We start from the raw sequence: 22,016 nt of genomic DNA, 5'->3' as shown, positions 1-22,016 counted from the left end.
TAATTTATTCATTTTAAAATTAAGTCAATTCACAGTTGTGGGCTCTTGACTGCAGCTTAGGGTGCCCTTTCTTGAAGTGGAGCCAGATAGAAGTCCTCCCCCTCCCCCCATCAACGTGGATCTATACGCTCCAAAAGATAGCTCCATTTTTTTTTGAAAAAACCCACATAATTAGTGAGGGTGAGTCAGGAAATTCCCCAAGATTCAGTCTCCATTTCTAGCACTACTGCTAACAACAGGAGAACCACAACATTCATATGGCCCACATAATTATAAGTGTTTAGCCAGTGCACACATAGCTGCTAACAAAACTGGGGTGGGAAAATTTACCAAGAGTTTGATAAAAAGGGCTAACTCTCACGATAATGGAAAGTTCCTACCATCCCACTGCAAACAAAACAATACCAGGATTGCCCACAGGCCACTCATCACTGCACATAGGTTATCAAACTTGTGTCATGGATGTGGTGTACTGAGGGGACAATATATTGGATCTACATTATGCATAGTACTAAGACAACTCTACCTGTGACAGGTTTACAAAATAAAAAAGGAAAAAAAATGCTGCACAATAGGTACATATTGGACAGTAAAGTGAATTAATATTTCTATTCCTAGCCATAAAAATATTAAGATGCAGTGACCCTGACTTGAAGGCTGGCTAGCAGCAAATCTAATTTTTAAACAAATGGAACACAAGGTGTACTTTTGCAATTAATATTTAAGAATAAGACTACTGTATACCTCGATCATTCATTAAACACAGTGTTGGACTGCCCCCAAAGCATTTCTCTTACCATTTTCTGAACCAGGAAGAAGTCCTTGTTATGTACACTCAGAGCTTTGTTGAACAGTTTCCTTTCCATTGTTGTCCACTTGTCAGAGCCTAATAAAAGGAGGATGGAGTTTTTAGTAAAACAAATAAATAGAGACTGCAAGTTCTTTTGTTGAGATTATTACCCTTTGTGTCTCCCCCCCTTCATTTTTCCTTTCTTTATGGCCACATAGCTTCAGCAGTCAAAAGGGGCAGGCGGGCGGGCCGGCCATCAAAAGGATAGGCAGGCGGGCAGACCGACAGACCATCAAGAGGATAGGCAGACGGGCAGACTGACTGTTTGCTCCCTGACCTCTGCCTATGCTGCTCTTCTTCCAGCTGCTCGGGCGCACCTGACCGAAGCCAACAACAGCCGGCCCTTTGATTTTCTTCTCTCCTCCAAGCCCCAATTGGCCAAGTGTTTCTCCATTGTATCATGGCAGAGATTTACACAGAGAATCAAACCTAGAGTTTGCTACTTTTTGACAGTACACATTGCTGTTCCAATGCACGCCTCTGTTCATCACACAAGTCCAGTTCTTTAGCTGCTTATATACAGCACTTACACTGTCCAGCACCCTTGATCAAAAGCAGCAATTAATACCATCAGGCAATCTTGCTAGTGCGAGCCAGGCAGGACTCACCATGACTTCTTAAATATCTTCTCCCTTCCCATGGTTTAGTGGTGTGTCCATTTGATACACCACCTGCAGTTGAGAATGGCAGATGAATTTGCTCCCAGCATCCACCATTCCCACTTTCAAACAAACTATTGCAAGTTCATAAACACAAAAGTTGGGTAATTCTCCTTCCATCTTCCTTCCTCGAAGAAAGCACCTGGATTCCACTCATGGTGGCACAGCTGATATCATGAATTCTATGTGCTGAGGAGGGGCGTGCAAATTTGCATCCCTATGCCCGTGTGTTGTCCATGTGGCATGTCTGATTGAGCCTTGCGTGGCTTAAGTCCACATGAGACTGCAATACTGATAACAGCCATCTCACAAAGAAAACATTTAGATTTTTCCTGTAAGTTATGCAAAATATTTTACAAAAATACTTTTCTTTGAGGTACAATGCTATCTGCAACTCCTTTTATTGGAGGAAGCGCTAAGGGAAGCAAGGTACTCTGGGTGGGGGATTTCATTGTCCACCATGATGCGTGGCTCAGTAGAACTACCACTGACTGAACTGGCTTATTCCTGAAGGACACAGCTGCTACATCGGGCTTCTGTCAGATGTTGAGGGAACCAGAATTAGGGAATAACCTATTTAAACCTCATCCTCACTAACTTGTCAAACATATCTGTCCATGATCGAATTGGTAGAGTGATCATCGCATAGTCCTGGTGAAGACAAAGTCTTGCCTTCACAGTGAGGATATCCTCCATTATGTAGTATGGCACTTCCACGATGCTAACTGACACAGACTCAAGACAGATCCAGCAGCCAAAATTGGGCATCCATGAAGCATTATGGTCCATCAGCAGTAGCAGGGATGCATACCGCCACAATCTATAACCTCATGGCCTGGCAAACACCTCACTCCTCCATCACCAATAAGCTGAGAGACCACCATTGGTCACTGGGGAGAACAGAATGATGTGCCAGGAACAGCATCAGTCATACTTTATAATGAGATACCAAGCTAGGGAAGCTACAACACAGGACTACCCACAAGATATACACCAAAAACAGCAGGTTAGTCCCATAACCAACAGATCTGAGCAAAGCTCTATAGCCCTACCACATCTAGTTGAGAATGGTGTTGGACAATTGGGCAACTAACCAGAGGAAGTGACTCCATAAAACATCTCCATCCTCAACTCCTCCTGACCTTCAATGACACCATCATCAAGTTCCCCACCAACAACATCCTGGGGGTCACTGATGACCAGAAGCTGAACTGGACCAGCCATATCAACACAGTGGCTACAAGAGCAGGGCAGAAGCAGGGTGGCTTACTTCTTGACCCATCAATGCCTCTCAACCATCTACAAGGCTCAAGCCAGGAGTATGCTCATCTGGATGGATGTGGCCACAATAGCATTCAGAAACTGTATTCAGAACAAGGTAGTCCACTTGATTGGTGCCCTTGCCACTCGACTCAATATCCATTCCCTCTATCCCAGTGTACTGTGGCTGCAGTATGCATTACCTACAGGATGCACTGCAGCAACTCACCTTTGACAACATCTGCCCGCCCCACAACCTTTACCACAGAGAAGTACCAAAGCAGCAATATCATGGGAATACCATCACCTTCATGTCACATACCATGCTGACTTGGATATCTACTACCGTTCCTTCGTCATTGCTGGGTCAAAATCCTGGAATTCCCTACTTAACAGCATTGTGGGAACATCATTACCACAAGGACTGCAGCGCTTCAAGGAGAAGGCCACCATCACCTTCACAGGACAACTAGGGATGGATAATAAATGCAGCCATATCATGTTGCCTACGTCCCAAGCATAAGTAAAAGATGCAACTGCACTGCAGAACAGACATTCAGAACTCAATACAAGGCACACATGGCATCTCAGAATGGGAATAGAGAATAAATGGCTAGATAATGTGCTATTGTAAAATAATCTTTAATAAAATGTTATCTTTAAGCCATGTTCTGATATTTTCTGCGTAAAAAGTTCACACTGTTTCGTTACACAAGAGTGCAACATGAATCTATCCCACACATTTGTGATGCCACGATAACTACTCCTCCCTTTCTCCACTCATAGTACAATGACTGTGAGCTAAATTGAACTGGAGTTGAACATCAATGCTAGCTCTGTGATGAAGTCACAGATTTTATACATAATTTCAATTTAAGCTGGTCACATGAAAGGCAGCACATAGGATACATTAGAGAGCACGAAGCAGACTGCACTTGGAAAAGTTTACCTCTGCATTAATTTTAATGCAGGTATTTTTAAACAAGTACCTAAACACCAATTGCAGAAACAAAAAAAACCAATAAAATACAGAGTTTACTCCATTTTTGATAAAGAAAGTTCTAACTCATTTGTGACTCAGCAGGTGTTTCACACTGACGGAGTGAACCAGTGGGGTTTCCACTAGTTCTGCTGCAATAAGTAGAATTTAATTCTGAGTTTAGACCTCAGTTTTGTTAGTTTATATTATGTACACCATTTGCCATGATAAATCTATTTGGTAATTGCATATCAAATGTTTGTGTTGGTGCCGGCTACCCAGTCCAACCTCATACTCAGAGAACGGTGCATAGTACAGGGGAAGTAAGTAGTGCAACAAAACTGCTATTTTCACCTTTAGTTGGATACAAGGTGACTGGTGAGAACATCAGAAGTTAGAACATGCCATCTGTAGCATGGCTGACAGGAATTAAAAAGGCTTAGTGTGTGGCCACCAGACAAAAATCAGACAAGGGAATTGTTCGCATATAAATGTTGATCTGCAAGTTATTTAGTTTCAGCACTCTCACCTAGTGTTTGTAAGTATCCTGGGAACTGTGACCATTTTAACAACCCCAATATCCCAGAATGTGCAGCATAAAAATACCACAATTTCAGAAGTGACATGACAATAAGAACAAAGTTCATTCAACCACTGGAAACACCATTTGGGACTTCCTTCTTTTCTTGTGACTTCCTCTTTTGACATGCTATACTCATTGGCTGCTGCCTACTTTGAGTACATATCTTGTAATTCAACAACAAGCACATGCGCTCCTCTCCCTTCTGGACCGAATGCAAAAAATGTAGTAAAAAGGTACGTGCAACAGATTAAAATTCTCAGCTTCTTCACCCCAAATGGCAAATGTTTTCTAGACAGATATAATTTAATGGATGGGAAAACAAAAAAACTTGCCAAACCATCCAGCTCAGTCCACCATATTCTTGAGCAAATTCACTAATTCCTAATGGCATGAGGAAGGGGAGTTATGAATGGTTTCATGGTATATAAAGCTGGGAAATCAAATCTACCAGATACTAGTTGACTACTTAAGAACCTGACACTGCTCTCCCAAGTGATTAATGTATTGACAAAGCAGGTGTTCACCATTTGGTCCCAGTGGATTAACAAGCCACCCATGTCTTTCTACAATTGCAGACCTGATCCCTAAATGGAAATCTAAGATTTTGCAAGATTGAATTCTGAAATTCCACAATGGCAAACCCTACTTTTACCCCGAGTCAGAAGATTAAGACTTCAAGTCCTTCAGCACATAATCTAGACTAAACTCAGTAATTATTGTTGTAAGTGCCATACTTCAGATAAGAATTTAAAGCCAAAGCCCAGTCTTTCTATTCTGTTGAATCAGGTGATTCCTTGGTATTATTCAAAGAGTCCTGGCTAACATTCCTCCTCAACCAACACCACCAAACATATATAATATTAATCATTGATTTAACTGATGTTTGTGGGATTCTTATTTGTCTATGTAACAGTAGCTGCTGCACTTCAAAGTAATTCATCGCACGAGAAGCAATAAGACGACATATAAATCTAAGTCTTCAATAAATTCTGCTTCAGTACATGTTCAGACTGCTGACTTGACTGTTCAGGTATACTTCCAATGCAAAGTGGTCGTATAATTGCAGCTTGAACGCAAAGAAATACAAGATATGTAGTCAAACTTATTTCAATAATTAAAACTCCTCGTCGGGAAAGATGTCAGCATGTAGAATTTGTGGAGAGATATGTAGAGTGATATGGAACAAAATCTACATATGTAAAGGAGGAAAAATTGCATTGGTCATTAAGTGAGATTGACATCACTAGTTCATCATAATGAGTTTACCCTTTTCAGAAATAATTGCATTAAGAAAATCAATGAGTATCCCCCTAGTGGTGAAAATAATGTAATGCTAAAAGCTGGATTTCTCTACAACAGTAGTTTGCAATATGAGAGGCTTCTCTTTGATGATGACTTGAAGCTTTGGAAAATATGTGACCAGAACAGTTCACTTATAAATATGAATGTACAACATGCTGACCATGAAAGAGATCTAAGGAGCATAGTGGATAAATTTAGGAAACTAAGAACACAGTGCAGTAAAATGGTAAATAAGGTTGAGCTGTATCAGCAGAAAATAAAAGTACAAACCTAAAGAAGTTGTATTGTTGCTGTATAGGGTGTTGATCAGGCCCCATCTGATGTACCTTGTGTAGTTCTGGTCACCCATTTATAAGATGGATATTTTTGTTCTTGAAAGGGTACAGTTGTGAACAATAAAGATGATTCAGCTATCAGAAATTTAAGTTAACAGGAAAGATGAAGGAAGTTGCACTTGTTTCCTTTGGAAAAAAAGAGATGACTCTGTGGTGATTTAATTGAAGTTTTCAAGATTATGAAGGTTATAATCACAAAATGAATCCAGGCAAATTGTTCACTTTGGTGAAGGAATAGAGTGTTGAATACCCAAGTTTGCAGATGACACATATTTAAGAGGCACAATAAGTTGTGTAGATGAGAGGAGGGATTTAAATAACGCCGGAGATAAACTAAGTGAGCGGGCAAAACTATGTCAGATGGAATTCAATGTAGGATAGTGAGGTCATCCACTTTGGGTATGAGAAAGACAAATCAAAATATTTTCTTAACGGTGAGAGACGAGGAGCTGTGGAGAAGGAAAAGGATTTGGGTCCCATGTACATTAAACGCTAGAGCACAGGTACAAAAAGTAATCAAAAAGGTTAATGGAATGTTGGCCTTTATCTCAAGGAGGATGGAATTCAAAAGTGAGGAAGTGATGCTTCAGTTGTACAGAGCCATGGTCAGACCCCATCTGGAGCATTGCATTCAGTTTTCAGCACTGAACCTCAGGAAAGATATATTGACCTTGGAGGGTACAGCACAGATTCACCAGAATTATGCCAGGGCTTAAAGGGTTAAATTATGAGAACAAGTTGCATAAACTTGGTTTGTATTCCCTTGACTTGAGAAGGTAAAGGGGTTATCTAATCGTAGTCTTTAAAATGATAAAGGGATTCGATAGGGTAGGTACAGAGAAATTATTTCTTCTGGTGGGGGAATCCAGAACAAGGAAGCATAATCTTAAAATTTGAGTTAGGCCTTTTACGAGTGAAATCAGGAAGCATTTTTCACACAAAGAGTAGTTTAAATAGGAAACACTGCCCCAAATGGAATGCTAGACCAACTGAAATTTTCAAGACCCAGATCAACAGATTATTAGGTAAGAATATCAAGGAACATGGAGAAAAGACAAGTAAACGGAGTTCAGGTACAGATTAGCCATGATCAAATTCAATGGTAGAACAGGCTTGAGGGGCTGAATGGCCTACTCTTTTTCCTATGTTCAAATACCAGGGTAAGTTTAAAAATTAGGAATCAGAAATAAGGAAAAAAGATGAACTTTTGGTTTTGCAAAGAGTAATATAGTTGTACAAGTTACCAGAAAATGCAACTGAAGCAAACTGTAAAAATAGGGTCAAGAGAAAATTGGATTTGTTACTGGGTAGGGAATGGAGAAGGTGACTCAAAAGGGGTAAATTTGTTTGGGCTTAATTGGTTTTTCCTGTTCCTAAAAAGTATTTTGTTCTCATTCAACACTGACCAGATCACCACTTAACCCTAACCATTACCGCACAAAAAATACAATTGCAGAGCTGTGTCAAACGCCCAAATTCTAGTTAACTGACACTGCACACACGTAATTTCTTTCTCAAAACGCCACATGTATATTGGGCCAGAATTTGCTGTTAAAATAACAGTTAGCCTAATGGCATTTGCTGTTATTTATGTGCAAATGCTACAGCGACTTTAGGAGAGGAGCAGGTGCGTGGTTAAATGCGGAAATCCAAAAGTTGCTGTTCAAGGTGCGCCACTCCGCCATTAGCTTTGCAAAAATGGCATTTCGCTGTCTGCCTCACCATTGAAATGCATTGAATGGCGTGAAGTTGCTGGTATTTGCCATAGAAAGTTAAGTCTTGTCCACAGAAAGTTAAGTCTTATCCACTTCAGTCTAGGTAGCCTTTTTAACGATGTGATTAGTGTTAATTACTGCTAGTCAACCTCTCTGGCACTGAAAATTAAACATTACAAGTGTGGAATCTCATTCCTTCAGGTTTTAATTGTTGTCAGAGATTCTAAAAATGTAAAATTTTTTAAAATTTGTTTTTAAAAATTTTTCCTTTGTCTTTTTTTTCTCTCTTAATCCAATCTTTCTTTCCCTCTTTTTATTTCTCTTTCTGTACCTGATTTGACATTGAATTCACCCACTCTAATTTACATTTCCTTCTCTGTCCTTGCAAATAGTGTAGGGGCTGCATCAAATTCAGGATGGTCACTGAATGAATGAGTTCTCATTCATTTCCTATAATGTGACATTAACATTATTATGTTAATTTCAATCTGATTGGTTAAGGAGATGCACAGTTGCCTGCCCGGTTCACTCCGGTCCCAGAAGCCCTGTTTTCCTCGCCTTGACGTCATCAGCTCACACGTTCAGCAACTTGCCACGTAAAAAATTTAAAAACCTAAACGGGCAAATCTAACTAACGGCAGATGCCCTTAGATGCCCTGCTATAGCAAATTATGGCTCAATCTTATATGCCCAGTAAAGTATTAAAAGGAATAGCTGTTATTTGTGGCTCACTGCACTGCCAGTAAAGATAGCCAAGCAGTAAGAATCAACAGATGTTCTCCAATTACCATCCATTGATGGTCCTCTGTGAAACTTTCCAAATAGTGTGGGGGCTGCATCAAATTCAGGATGGTCACTGAATGAATGAGTTTTCATTCATTTCCTATAATGTGACATTTTAGATTCACGAGAAAGTACATCATTATTTACGGGAGGGCCCTCAGAGAGTGACCTGATCTGCTGCAGGTTGACAATCAACATTGTAAACCCAATAACATCACACTATGACATGGTATATTAACTTGACGAATCAGTCAGTTAAGAAACAAAGCAGTAGGATTTCTGCACCAGAAACCAGGTCAACTTGGTTTCAAACACTGTACCGACACCCTGAATCATCTCTGCACGTATAAATTCAATTTTTTCCTTCTTCTCATCAACTTCTGCCCCTTTTTCTTCTGAAAATGTTGGCACATTGCTGAATCCAGTTTCATTGGGTACCGGCCACCCTCCTTGCCCAAATGCCCATTATTCACAGCCCTGATAGTGTGTGTTAGTAGACTATTCAATCATGGGGGAATCATAGCAGAACCAAGTTCTGTCCTGAACTGAAACCCACACATATACTTCCAGCAAGGATCACTGTCACTGATCAGGAGAAGGAACTCTTGCTGATTTTCCCCTAACCTAAAGATGTTGAAGCCAATTGTAGTATCCTCATCATCGACTGGATGAGAAGGAGGAAAGAACTAGGGGATTAAAAATTACACAGCTCATCACAAAGAAAATTATCCTTTTATTCTAGTGCCTAAAAACAGGAGGATAGAGAATCTGTCCACACCAACATTGTAAGAGGACAGAAATTGATCTGTACGTTAATATTTTGACCCTACTGTAATTCAAGATACACTGATTTTGCTGATAATGAACAAAATTTTGGTTTAAATTCTTCCATTCTCTATTCCTACAGATGGAAATTAAAAATTGAAGTTACTTCATTTAAAAAATGTCGAGGTCTGCATAAAATAGAATTTCATAACAAGAAATTTTGCACAGCCATAATAATCATACACAGCCATAATACAACAGACATTATACGTACATTAATTTGTTTTTGCTGTAGACTGGTTCGTGCTTTACTGCATCTAATCAGGAGGTTATTAGACACTTCAGACAAATACCCCTATTAATTTTAATTACAGCAAACAAATTGTTGGTGCCATTTCAACAGAATAATCTGTTACTGTCTATAACCGTATCATTTTCAGGAACCAAAATCAAACAGCTTATATTTTATTTCGATTATTTGGCCAAGTCTTTCAATGGATAAAAGCCATATATCCGCATTATACCACTAGTAACTGAGGATGTTCCTGTTTTGATTTGGACACTCTACAGATACTTTTCCTCATGCTCAGCACAAATCATCACTTCCATAGGCAAGCCCACGCTGCTTACGAATCAAACCATAACTTTATCTATGAAGTAACCTGGGAGTTAATATGCACAGGGTAACGTGTTGATGCTAAGATCACTGAATATCGTGCAAGGTGCCTACTGCCGTTTAGTTCTCTTCAGTTGAGTTGGACAGACTGTATGTCAGGCTATAAAATGTACTATTTGGCTTATGGGTTTGTCAAAGTTCAGCTGTTGTTGCAATTTTGCTATTTTCCCACAAACCTGCATGAACTGAGATGAACAATGCAGTGCTATTGGAAAGCAAAGAGACCAAAGGACACACAAAAAATACTCGGTTACAAAAACAGCATTTACTAATAAAAAAGGAAGCTTACAGGGAACTGCAGATCAGAGTATCTCAAAAATAAAAGATCAAAGTACACAAGGAGTTTACAGCATCAACAAGTCCACAAATGGTCATAATATCCTGAACAAAGGAACTGAATAAACAATTGAAAATAATCAACCAACTAAGACAAAAAACTCACACTGAGACACAGGAAATCAACTCTAAAATGGGAAATATCTAATACTTCATCAAAGTTTGGAATATGCAAAGCAGATACGCCTATAAAGATTATATTTTTAAACCTCTGCATGAGCTAACTTGCTGCCTAAGACTGCAAAGTGTCAAAGCTAAAAATATATTTTTCCTCTTTTCTCCAGTTGATTTTATTATGACCAGAGGAAAAATTCAATTTGAAATAAGAATAGTTAAAACTGTTAACTGGGAGACTGGGAAGACTGTTGGAGGGTAGAAGACTAATGGTGAAAAAACATGACACTATTATGGCCATTTTGTACTCCCATTCTGATGGTGAAGTCATGCTACAGTATAAAAGGGAGCAGTTTCACCAACAGGAGCTTCACCAGAGGGTCAAATCCATACTTCAGCTTCAAGTGTGAGCACAAACAAGCTACTAAACCAGCTGACACAGCTGATGACGGTGAGAAGAGAATCAAAACGTCCAGGAAAAAGTAAAAGTATTTAACACCACTGAAAAAAGAATTAACTCTAAAATCAGTGAACAGAGCAAATTCATTGAAAGGAAACACTGACCGAATCTAAAGTGCTTTTCAAATAATTTACAAATAATTATTGATTTCAGTATTCTTGTTGCAAAATGAGTAACAACTATTTTGATAAGTCAGCACTGATGGCTGTAAAATTCTTTGTTCCGTACAGAATACCATAGCAAGTGAGAAGAAAGCTACATACCAGCGTAGTGATAATCTGCCAATGGATGACATTTGGCTTTAATAGGCATCTTCATCAGCAAAATCTCCACAGCCACCTAGTGTAAAAGGAAACAGAAAGAGTTTAAAAACAGCAAAGCATTTACTCAATTTTTTGGTAGCATCATTAAGGGACACAATAAGCAAGTGAAACAAAATAGAGAAGCAAGACGTGCTTTATCTTTATTCCATTGGAGACTATGCCATGATGTTATTCCAGGATGTAGTTTAAATTATGGACATTTTTGCACTATAAAGGTTATTTACATTCTCTTGTACTACACTCAGATGTAACATGTAGCAAAGAGTTTATATCCCTGTAATGAACAATGATACCTCCAAAACCCCTGCCAAAAAAAAAACTTGGGACAGCTAGTTTCAGTCATGTGATGACATATGTCTTCAGGTCCCACATCATCATCACCCTTTCACCAACCACACAGTGCCTCCTTTGAGGTCAATGCACCACATAAATGGACAGAAAACTATAAACCAAATATTATTTGAATTAAATCAATTGTCTATTACATAAGTCAAGGAGTTAAACCAATTATTCAATCCTGGAGGTTCTACTAATGGTCATAAATCCTTTCCTTTGAGGTGCCATCAGACATACTACACTGAACAACCATAGCCTTTTGCTATCCTACAGAGAACTTATACCACAAGACTGCATCACATTCAGCAGCTAAATTGGCAGTATCGGCTAAATAAAATAAAACATATGCTAAATGAAACTGCTGTATGCATTTTGCTTTGGAAAGCAACAGAAATCTGACTGGTTTATTTGGTATATGATTCTCCTTTTAGTGTTTTCTTTTTCTTTTCAATTGCCTAATTCCGTTGGTTATTTGGTATTAACAGCTGAAGATTTATTGTGCGAAGAAATTATAAAGAGGTTTGATTGGTGAGATTGGTCACCTACACTTTGTCCTCTAAGCTATGTATAGTCGGCTATACCAATGAAACAAATGATCACATGCTAAAACATTAATGTTTTGTTTTTCAGATGCTAATCAACTTGTTATGGATTGCCAGCATTTTTAATTTTTGTGCCACATTTCCACAATTCCTTTCTTCCCCTTATATCTATGTACTGCTTGCAAAGGATATATGGGGTGGTTTTCTGGAGGGTCATTTCTCAGGGTATGGAATTTTCTCTACAGCTATCAAAATATAAATATTCTCTACTTTGTAAAATCCACAAAAATAGAATTGTCAAGTGCTTCATCAGCAAATCTTGCACAATTTTGTTTCTTTTATAAATAAATCATCACGGTCTTTAACATTTTCTGAAATAAAAAGATTTTTGCCACTATAAAATGAAATGGAAGGAGCTGGTTTTAAATCATCTGCAAAACGTATTAAGAGCTAGAGATTTGACGAAAACCTTCATTTTCCACTGTAAACATCTGCTATCATTGCACTTCAAATAATTTAAAATAAAATGATACATGCATGTGTGCATGCAATATATCACCCCAGTTAATAACCAGCAATTGTACTTACCAAAATGTTACCATCTGCCTCAAAAAGACAATGTAGGGCAAGTTCTCGATTTGTCCCACCACCTGGTAGCACACTAGAGCAAGCCATGTTCAGCACATCTTCCACTATAAAAAAAATATAAAATCAAGTTTATACAACTTCTAAACTTTAAAAATATATCTACAACTTCATAAGTGAAATCATATAGTAAAAGATTCCATGGCACAATTCAAAGAACAGAGGAATTCTCCTGATCAACAATTATACCTCAACCAACACCAGAACAGATTAACTGATCATTTATCTCATTGGTGTTTGTTGGACTTTGCTGTGCATAAATTGGCTGTCGTGTTTGCCTGCATAACAGCTTCAAAAGTACTCCATTAGCCATGAAGCACTTTGGGATATTTTGAAGATGCAAATGATGCGATGTAAATACAAGTTTTCTTTTGCAAGTACATGAGAAGAAAACATAATCTTGGTGCTTTCCTTAAAGAAATAGAATTGTGGTGAAATTCTTAAAACTAGGCTGCGTTAAAAATTGCCGGTCGGTTCATTTGATGAACGACCAAACAATAATTTAAATGATTTATACACAATGAATTTTCAACATTTGTGTGTTTTTTCCACAGCTGATGAATTTTGGGCAAAGATGCATTTCCAGAAAAATTATTCAGATTTGTTCGATAATGTCTCATTCAACTAAAAGTTAAAAAATTGGGATAATATATTAGTGCTGTAGACCGTGGTACTTAGTGAGAAGATGCAATTTCAGGCTTGCAATTCTCAACTGGACACATTCCTGTTCTCAGCTGCACTGTCAGAGATAGATGCCAAACAGAGGCTGGACAGTGTTTGACAAGCAGGATGAGGGGTGAGGGGGGAAAAAAAACCTTGCACTGCCCCCAGTGATTGCCCCAAAAGTGGCACTGGGACGTCAGAAGGTAGTCAAGCCCACTCTTCACAAAACAGAATATGCCAAGACACAGGGTAACAAAGAATAAGTAAACTAACTTTAGAACTAAGAAAGTAAACTTTTTCTCCCCTCCTCCAAACAACTCACCCCTTAACCTTCATTTCCTGGAGGTTGCAACTCACGCTGGGGTATGGTTGTCCAAATGTAGGTGGCCCACCAGAACATTATTGAAGTGGCCATTATTCATGTATGAGCCTAAACAGTAAGTGTTTGGGCGATATCTTCCCATCGGATGTTCACATGTACACTTCCAGTAGGGGATGCAGGAACACAATTCAATTTTTTTCCTCCCCAGACCACAGATGTCGGTGAACTGTAGCATCTCCACTGTTACCCCCACTGAGATCAGCCAACTCAGCCCACACCAGGGATCAAAGTTGGGACCTTCCTGGTCTGTATAGTTCAGTAGCACAGTACATGTACTATCTGAGCTATTTGGATCCATTTCAGTTTTTTTTTAGAAGAGATTAACAAAACAGAGCAACTGGGTGGGAGAATGAGAAATAACTTACTTTTAAAAAATACTTCGATTTGATTAGAGGTTATCTCACAACTCTACAGAGATTTTGACATTATTGGATATGGAGGTTGTTAAAGGGCCAGATGATGTCAGTAACTGGATTGTCAGCTAGTGACTCCAAAGAGTTGGTGTCTTTTGGATCCTGGATGCTGACCAAGAGGAAGTCACTGAATATTCAATTTCAGTACTGGCTGAATATCATCCAGCACCCAGCTGTAACTGAATTTGAAAAAAAAATCATTAATGCCATCCAAAATGGCATCCTGAACCACACCAGCAACCAATCACTGCTAATTAAGCTGCTGTTAGGGTCTTCATGAGGTTGTGGAAAGATTTTTAAAAATTTGTACGAGATAGGAGATTTAAACAAGTTAAAATATTAAACATAAAAGAGTAGTTAACATGGAAAATTACTTCACTTGACAGAAATATTCCCCATTAAAACCATTCTGTGTACCATGCTAAGATGCAAAGCACTATTCACTAACGAGGCACTAAACCTTTTTGTTGTACTTCTGGATCATCTAGTTCACCCCAAGGCTTCCACACCAAGTCAGCTTTGGAGACATCTTTTTCAGCCAACGACCTGTCTTGCAATGCTGGGATCTCCGCTTGAAACCGTAATCCCATATTGATTCGCCTAACAAAATGAGTAAATATTTCAGTATTTGTGAGCACAGATTAAATGGTTACAAAATAAGTTGATTCAAATTCTATTGTCAAGGCCCACATTTTGCAAATCCTCCATGCAGAAAATTTTAACAAATGTAATAACAAATCAGCAATCCTCGCAATGTCATATGAGACACTACTTCAATTCAAATGGAAATCTCCATCATTGGTGTAGGAAGGGTTAAATGAACGAAGTTATTAAAAAAATTAATTTGAAAAACAATTACAATTTTTGCTAGATTTTATCTTTTATAAAGCATAAGCAATCAATTTGTTAATTAAATTTTCTCAGATGAATATGGTATCAAATTTAATTTTCTCAGAGATGAATTGGCTGTAAAGTGCTTTGGGACGTCCTGAGGTCATGAAAGGCGCTATATAAATGCAAGTTCTTTCCTTATCTTCATAATCATTTTTATCTTAAACCTTAAAGCCTCTCAATTGAGTATGTAAACTAACACAAGTTAAATGAAGAGCAATGTTTTAATTACCTTTGATTACAACTTGTCAGAAATATATTTTCCTTATATTCAAAATTAAATTCTGACAGTGTTCAACTAACGAATTCTGCTTCAGAAGAACAGTTTCATTGAAACAAAAAATAGACGTTGTGAAAACAAGTAGTTAGATTTTCAAAACTTAGACTCAGCTCTTGCACTGTACTATATTTAGCTCTTTCATGGTGAGTTATTTACATGGCTGCAATACCTAAGGGTTACAAGGATCCTAATAACAGAAGTATATACATACTAGAAGGGATCAGCTGTTTCACGCAACATACACAATTATAATCAGATTGAGAGTTTTTAGAAATCTCACTGAATTGAGCTGCTTGGATGCCTCAATGTTGACACTCGGCTTATTTACCACATTGACACCAATGCACTAAAAGAAAAAAATTGCACTTAAGTCTATCAAGTTTCATGTTCTTGTCTGCTACTCATTACATTAAATTGTTCCCACCACTATCATCACCAGTGACAAACCTGTTACCACCATTTTTTCAATCTTGTGTTGCATAGCTCTAAATGTTCTCTCTAGACAAAACAAGTTTGGAAGCATCTTCGCTTTAATTCCACTGCTGCGTATTTTTCAAATTGAATTGTAATGTAAATTTCACATCAACCATGGACAACACTGATGTCTGTTAGATTCTGTTCAATCGTACTGAGCTGGCCACGTTTCCAAGCTTATCTGCACTACTTCAACTTTCATGATTCAAAGCTACGAGAGAGTATTTTGTCAAGATTCAGATGTTATTTCATTTCTTGGTTCTCATGAGGTAATTTTTTTGATCTGGTATTCAACACGTCAGAACAGCATAATGGAATCATACTGGTGTTTTTTTTCAAAAGTAATCAATATTTGTTTTGCCTTGCACTTTTAAACATGTCATCAAGTGAGAGAGGCAAGTGTGTTTTAAAAGTATTTTTTTTTATATCCACCACCGGATTTCTCCACTGTTGCATAAAGAAGTTCCTGGTCTTGTAGTCAGAGTATGAGTTCCTCTATGAATCTTCAGTATAGCACTTAAATAGGATTTGTACCTTTCCAGGGTGTGGGAGAGAAATGCACGAGCAAACAGTTTCACTGTACTATGTTAAGTGATGGTTAAAGGAAGTCACTTACGGTTCAATGTCAACAGTCTGTTCTCCAGGTCCAGGAGTTATTGTCATTGCATCAATACTATCTGAAAGCAGTAATAAGAGAAAACTTTTTGATCAGCTTTCAGTTAAAACATGTTTTTTTCTCTAATATGAACTCGAGTCATCAGTCAGTCTTTGCTTATATATCTGCAGCAAATATCTACTAATATTTTTTATTCTGCATCAACCTAATTAACCCTGAGCATATATGCATTTTATAGAGATATTTGACAATATAGGAACATAGGCCATTCAGCCCCCTGAGCTTGTTCCACCTATTCAATTAGATCATGGCTCATTTGTACTTCAACTCCATTTACCTGCCTTTGCACCATATCTCTTGATACCCCTTTACCTAACTAAAATCTGTCAATGTCAAGTCTTTAAAAACTTCAATTGACCCAAGATCCACAACCTTTGGTGGTGGGGGGTGGGGGAAGAGAGGGAAGAGTTCCAGATTTCCACTACTCCTATTGTGTGAAAATGCTTCCTGGTTTCATTCCTAAATGGCCTAGCTCTAATTTTAAGACTTTTCCCCCTTGTTCTGGATTCCCCCACCGGAAGGAATAGCTCATTTGTATATACCCTATCGAATCCCTTCATCATTTTAAACATCTTGATTAGGTAACACTCAACCTTCTAAACTGAAGGGAATACAAACCAAGATTATGCAACCAGTCATCAAAATTTAGCCCTTTACGTCTTGGTATTATTCTGGTGAATTTGCACTGTGCCCCTTTCAAGGCCAACATATCCTTCCAGAGGTGCGGTGCCCAAAACTGAACACAGTACTCCAGATGGGATCTGACCAAGGCTCTACAACTGAAGCATAACTTCCTCACTTTTTAATTCTAACCTCCTTGAGTCAAAGTCCAAAACGCTATTAGTCTTTTTGATTACTTCTTTTACGTGTGCACTAGCTTTTAATGATGTGTGTACATGGACACCTAAATCTCTTTACTCTTCAAAGTTAAATACGTCAGCACTAAAGATGTTGGAGCAACACCATCAAAATCTAAATAACTCTTCTTCAGTTAGTTACAGTGTTTGATCTAAAATCAGGATTTATAATGCAGTTACACTTTTCACCAAAGTAACTTTGGTAGGTGCAGAACATTCCAGGTTTGTAGCATTTACCCTGCTGCAGATGTGAGATCCCAAAATGCATCTGCAGGCAACCAGGACAGACCGTTGTGCAATGATACGGTTTCATTAAACTGGAGACCTGTGCTCTCTAGAGACTGAAGGTGCACCTCAGTGAATTCACCAGTAGTCATGAAAAAGTATGAAGTGAAGTTCAGGTACTTTGCCACAATGAAGAAAATGTACTTAACATAAAATAAGTCAGATGACAAGTGGCTTAATGCTGTGTTTAGACCTTTCCTAAATTGCAATTTAGGAGAATTATTTAACCTAACCTGCTTGGCTAGAAGGATGCTCAGTCATCTAGAAAAGCATAATTATAATGATCTAAAAAAACCCCACCAAATTAGAATTAAGCCAAATTCAAAGTCTAATCTTCTCAAAGTGAAAAATTCAAGAACGGTACAGCAGAGTTGGATACAAAATACTCACTAGCGCGACCAAGCAGGATACGTGGCGTTAAAGGGGTGATTGGCAGCGCTTGGTAAGTGCCACCATGTGAAGAAATGACACTGCTGAAAAGGCCAGAGCCCTGCCTCACTGGACTTAACATCGGAGGTGGTGTGTAGGGTGGGAGCTCTTGCATCCTGTCCAGCAGGTGATCTCCCATGATTCTTGGTGAGCGGAGCTGACTTTGGAACAGGGTAGCGCCTGGATACGAAGCAGAGAGGTTGACGGAAGGTGGAGGGATGTAGAGAGGCTCTGGCCTGTGTCGATACTTCTTCTTGTCTTGCTGAGATCTGAAGCTATCTTCTGACTGTGGGCTGCTGGGTTGACACTTTCGGACAAGTTCCTAAAAAGTTCAGAGTTTGAATTTTATTGATTTTTTGGAAAAAAAAATTTGAACAAAGAACTGCCTAATTAAAAGTCTTAGTAATATATTTATGTGTGCAATATTAATACCATAACCACAGCAAATCATCAGAAAGCACAGTTGTATTGATTCCCCTTTAGATAAAGGCATTGTCCTTCATTTTCAAACTAAATATTACCCCCACATCACCAACATTAGAGACGGACTTCAGATCAGTTAATGAGATTAAATGCAAACAACAAGCACCAAACATCTGTAACTGCAGCAAGAGCAACCACAAATCTAAACAGCTTCTTAAAATCAGAACACTGCCTTTGATTCTCTCCCTCCTCCTTTCATACATCAGCAGAAGAAACAAAAATTGGAATTGGGAGACGAATACACACACACACCTCCCAAGGCCTTGTTAGAGCAAATAGTACATCTTTTAGCTGTGCTTGATGTAATGGGCAAACATTGCAGCACCACCTCTTGAACAAGTAGAACAGCTAGCATTAGCATTAGAGCGTAACCCATTGATTTCAATGGACTGAGCATGTGACAGCATTACCAACTCAAGGGCTTTTTGTATACATATATAAATAAGATTTTCCTCCCTATTTACCCCATAGATGATGGTTGCTCCAGTAAAGCCACCAACTCAGGAAGGGTTGGACTGTAGACATCCTCAAGGCTCAATCGTTGTTTGGTTTGTTGTTTTGGTTCATTGCTGGTTGATAGCAATGCCGAACATATAGTGTAGCATGCAAAAGATATTATTTTTCTCTTCTCTCCCTCCAGCTGAGAGAATTCAATTCTAGGAGAGTCAGCTCACCCCACCAAAGAATACCTGCCACTAACTGACCATAAAATAGCAATGATAGTTGCTATAGTTCTTTGATGAAGAATCAAAGAAAGTTGATGAATGTAGTGGATGTTGTATATGTGGACTTTCAAAAGGCATTTGATAAAGTGCCACATAACAGACTTATTCGGAAAATAGAAACACATGGGATTAAAGGGACAGTGGTAACTTGGGTACATAATTGGCTAAGAGATAGGAGGCAGAGAGTAGCGGTGAACCGATGTTTTTCTGACTGGAGAGACGTTTGCAGTGGAGTCCCTCTGGGATCGGTATTAGGACCATTGCTTTTCTTGTTATATATAAATGACCTGGACTTGGATATAGGGAGTACAGTTTTGAAGTTTGCGAATGATACAAAACTTGGCAACGTAGTAAATAGTGAGGAGGATACTAGCAGACTTCAGAAGGACAGAAACAGACTGGTTAAATGGGCAGACACAATTTAATGCGGTAAGTGTGAAGTGATGCACTTTGGGAGGAACAACATGGAGAGGCAGTAAGTATAATCTAAATGGTACTATTTTGAGGGGGATGCAAGAGCAGAGGAACCTGGGGGTGCATATTCACAAATCTTTGAAGGTGGCAGGGCAAGTTGATACGGTGGTTAAGAGGTCTTTCAAAGGCAATTGGGCATGTACTTGAAGAGAACTAATTTGCAGGTTATGGGGAAAAAGCTGGGGTGTGGGACTAAATTGGGCAGCTCTTTCAAAGAGCCGGCACAGGCACGAAAGGCTGAATGTGCTGTAAGATTCTTTGATACACAGGAGCACACCTGGCCAGCTGAAGGTAACTGTGTTGTGAGTGTGCAGCTTCTACGGCAAAAAATTTGGAGCAAGACATATGTTTTAGCATCCAAACCAGTTTCTTTAACATTATGTGACACTATTTTTCATTCAGGGGTTGGACAAGAGTTAAGAGTGGAATAAATGCTGGGATTTCTAGGCAACACTCAAAAGCTCATTTGAATAAGGAGTCACTGAGCGGAAAGAGAGGGAAATTAGATGAACAATTTTTTTTCCCTGCCCTGAAGCCCCTACAATACATTTCTGGACTAAAAGTGGATATGAAAAAGCAGATAATACAAGGAGGAAATATTAATGGCTTTTACTAGCATTTAAAAGTAAACGTATAGTTAAACAGAGAGTTTAAGTGCTCAAGGATGAAGGAAGAATCTAGTTATGGAGGATGAAGGTATGGTACAGATATTAAATAAATACCTCACATCCGTTTTTATAAATAATGGTTGGTAAGGGCAATGTAGGTATACTACAGGAGGATGTGGAAGAGTCATTATAAATAACGACAGAAAAGGAATTGGTTCAAAAAAAATTAGCAGGACTCAAGGTGGATAAGTTATCAGGCCCTGATGGTATGCACTCTAGACTGTTGAAGCAAATTAGGGAGGAAATAGCAGAGGCTATCCTCTTTTCAATCCTCCTTTGAGATGCAAATTGTGCCAGGGTTACTAGAGAGCAGCTATCATAACATTTCTTATCAAAATAGGAGAGGAGGATAAACCAGGTAACTAAAGATGTGTTAATCTAATATCAGTTGTGGGCAAATTCTTAGAATACATAATTTAAGATCAATTTAGTAGTTAGAAATGCAAGGGATAATCAAGGATAGCTAGCACAGATTTGTTGAAACCAAGTCGTGTTTAAAAAAAACTCTTAAATTTATCAAAAAAGTGGATAAATAAAGGCAATGCAATAGATGTAGAGTATGTGAATTTTCAGATAAGGATAAGGCATCTCACAGAATGCTTGTTACAAGAACCCAGATATGGTATAAGAGGAAATGTAGCAGCATGGATAGAAAGTTGGCTGACAGAAGAAACAAAGAGTTAGGATCAGTGCCGAGTCAACCTCTAGTCTCAATATATATTGGGCATAGGGAGCAGGATACAAAAATTTGCTAATAACACAAAAGTAGAGAGTTTAGCAAACAGGTAGGCAGACCAACAGGTAGGCAGACAGACAGGTGAATGAAATGAGCAGACAGGCAGCAGATTCAATTTAATGTGCAGAAGTGTGAGGCAATGCAATTTGGGAGAAAAAACAAGAAGTGGGAGTGCACAATCAATGGAAAAAACACTGAAATGTGTAGATACCAACAGAGACACCTAGGGGTTCAAATATACAAGTGCAAGTGCAGGTGCAGGAAGATAAAACCACAAAAAGGGCCAATAGCATTTTGCGTTTTATAAATGGGGCATAGGGTACAAGGGCAAAGAAGTAATTATGTATTTGTACAAAACAATGGCTAGATCACAATTAGAATACAGAGTGCAGTTTTGGGTGACCCATTTTAAAAAGGATATTGAAACCACAGGTCTGACAGAATGATACCAATGCAAGAACAAAGTATAGTTGAGGAGAGACTCGATAGATTAAGGCAAAGAAGGCTAAGAGGAGATTTAACAGCGGTTTTATGGGGTGAATAAGGAAAGACTATTTGTGAGAACAAACACCAGGTGGAGTGGTAGTGAGCAATCCAAACCAGGTAGCCCCTAGGAAGAACTTAATTTTACAGAAATATGTGCTATTACAAAGTGAAATATCAGGCATTTAATGATAATGATTGTGCACTCCACTCCAGGTGCCTTAATCTTAACAATCATCAAGGAATAAGACAGCAGACTTACAGAATGCATCAGCTCAGTAAAACAGTTCCATCTTGTTTTATGTTGTAAGTCAGATCTTCCAAGAATTCTTTGTTGCCTTTTGCCTTCCCAACTGCTACTTTCACTTTGCTGATTCTTCTATCTGGATCAATGAAGTAGCTGATGCTATTTTAACTGGCATGGAATGGTTCAT

The 22,016-nt window shown here is 38.6% G+C and overlaps 1 protein-coding gene and 1 long non-coding RNA gene across 13 annotated transcripts in view; one reads left to right on the top strand and one right to left on the bottom strand.

Moving 5' to 3' along the window:
* The window catches only part of LOC137324497 (transcriptional-regulating factor 1-like), a 217,217-nt gene that overhangs the window by 31,235 nt on the left and 163,966 nt on the right, over positions 1 to 22,016 (bottom strand). For all 12 annotated transcript variants that reach the window (XM_067988840.1, XM_067988838.1, XM_067988841.1 and 9 more), the window contains 6 exons: positions 17,975 to 18,335; positions 16,383 to 16,443; positions 14,582 to 14,721; positions 12,607 to 12,710; positions 11,081 to 11,156; positions 798 to 886 (listed from right to left, as the gene is read on the bottom strand). In XM_067988840.1, coding sequence (XP_067844941.1) covers positions 798 to 886; positions 11,081 to 11,156; positions 12,607 to 12,710; positions 14,582 to 14,721; positions 16,383 to 16,443; positions 17,975 to 18,335 — 831 coding nt within the window. The remainder of the gene's footprint in view (positions 1 to 797; positions 887 to 11,080; positions 11,157 to 12,606; positions 12,711 to 14,581; positions 14,722 to 16,382; positions 16,444 to 17,974; positions 18,336 to 22,016) is intronic.
* The window catches only part of LOC137324498 (uncharacterized), a 95,896-nt gene that overhangs the window by 37,479 nt on the left and 36,401 nt on the right, over positions 1 to 22,016 (top strand). The window lies entirely within an intron of this gene.

This window comes from Heptranchias perlo, chromosome 8 (assembly GCF_035084215.1).
Source record: "Heptranchias perlo isolate sHepPer1 chromosome 8, sHepPer1.hap1, whole genome shotgun sequence".
Classification (NCBI taxonomy): domain Eukaryota; kingdom Metazoa; phylum Chordata; class Chondrichthyes; order Hexanchiformes; family Hexanchidae; genus Heptranchias; species Heptranchias perlo.
The sequence above is the reverse complement of the archived record's forward strand: the minus strand, read 5'-3'. Positions and strand labels throughout refer to the sequence as shown.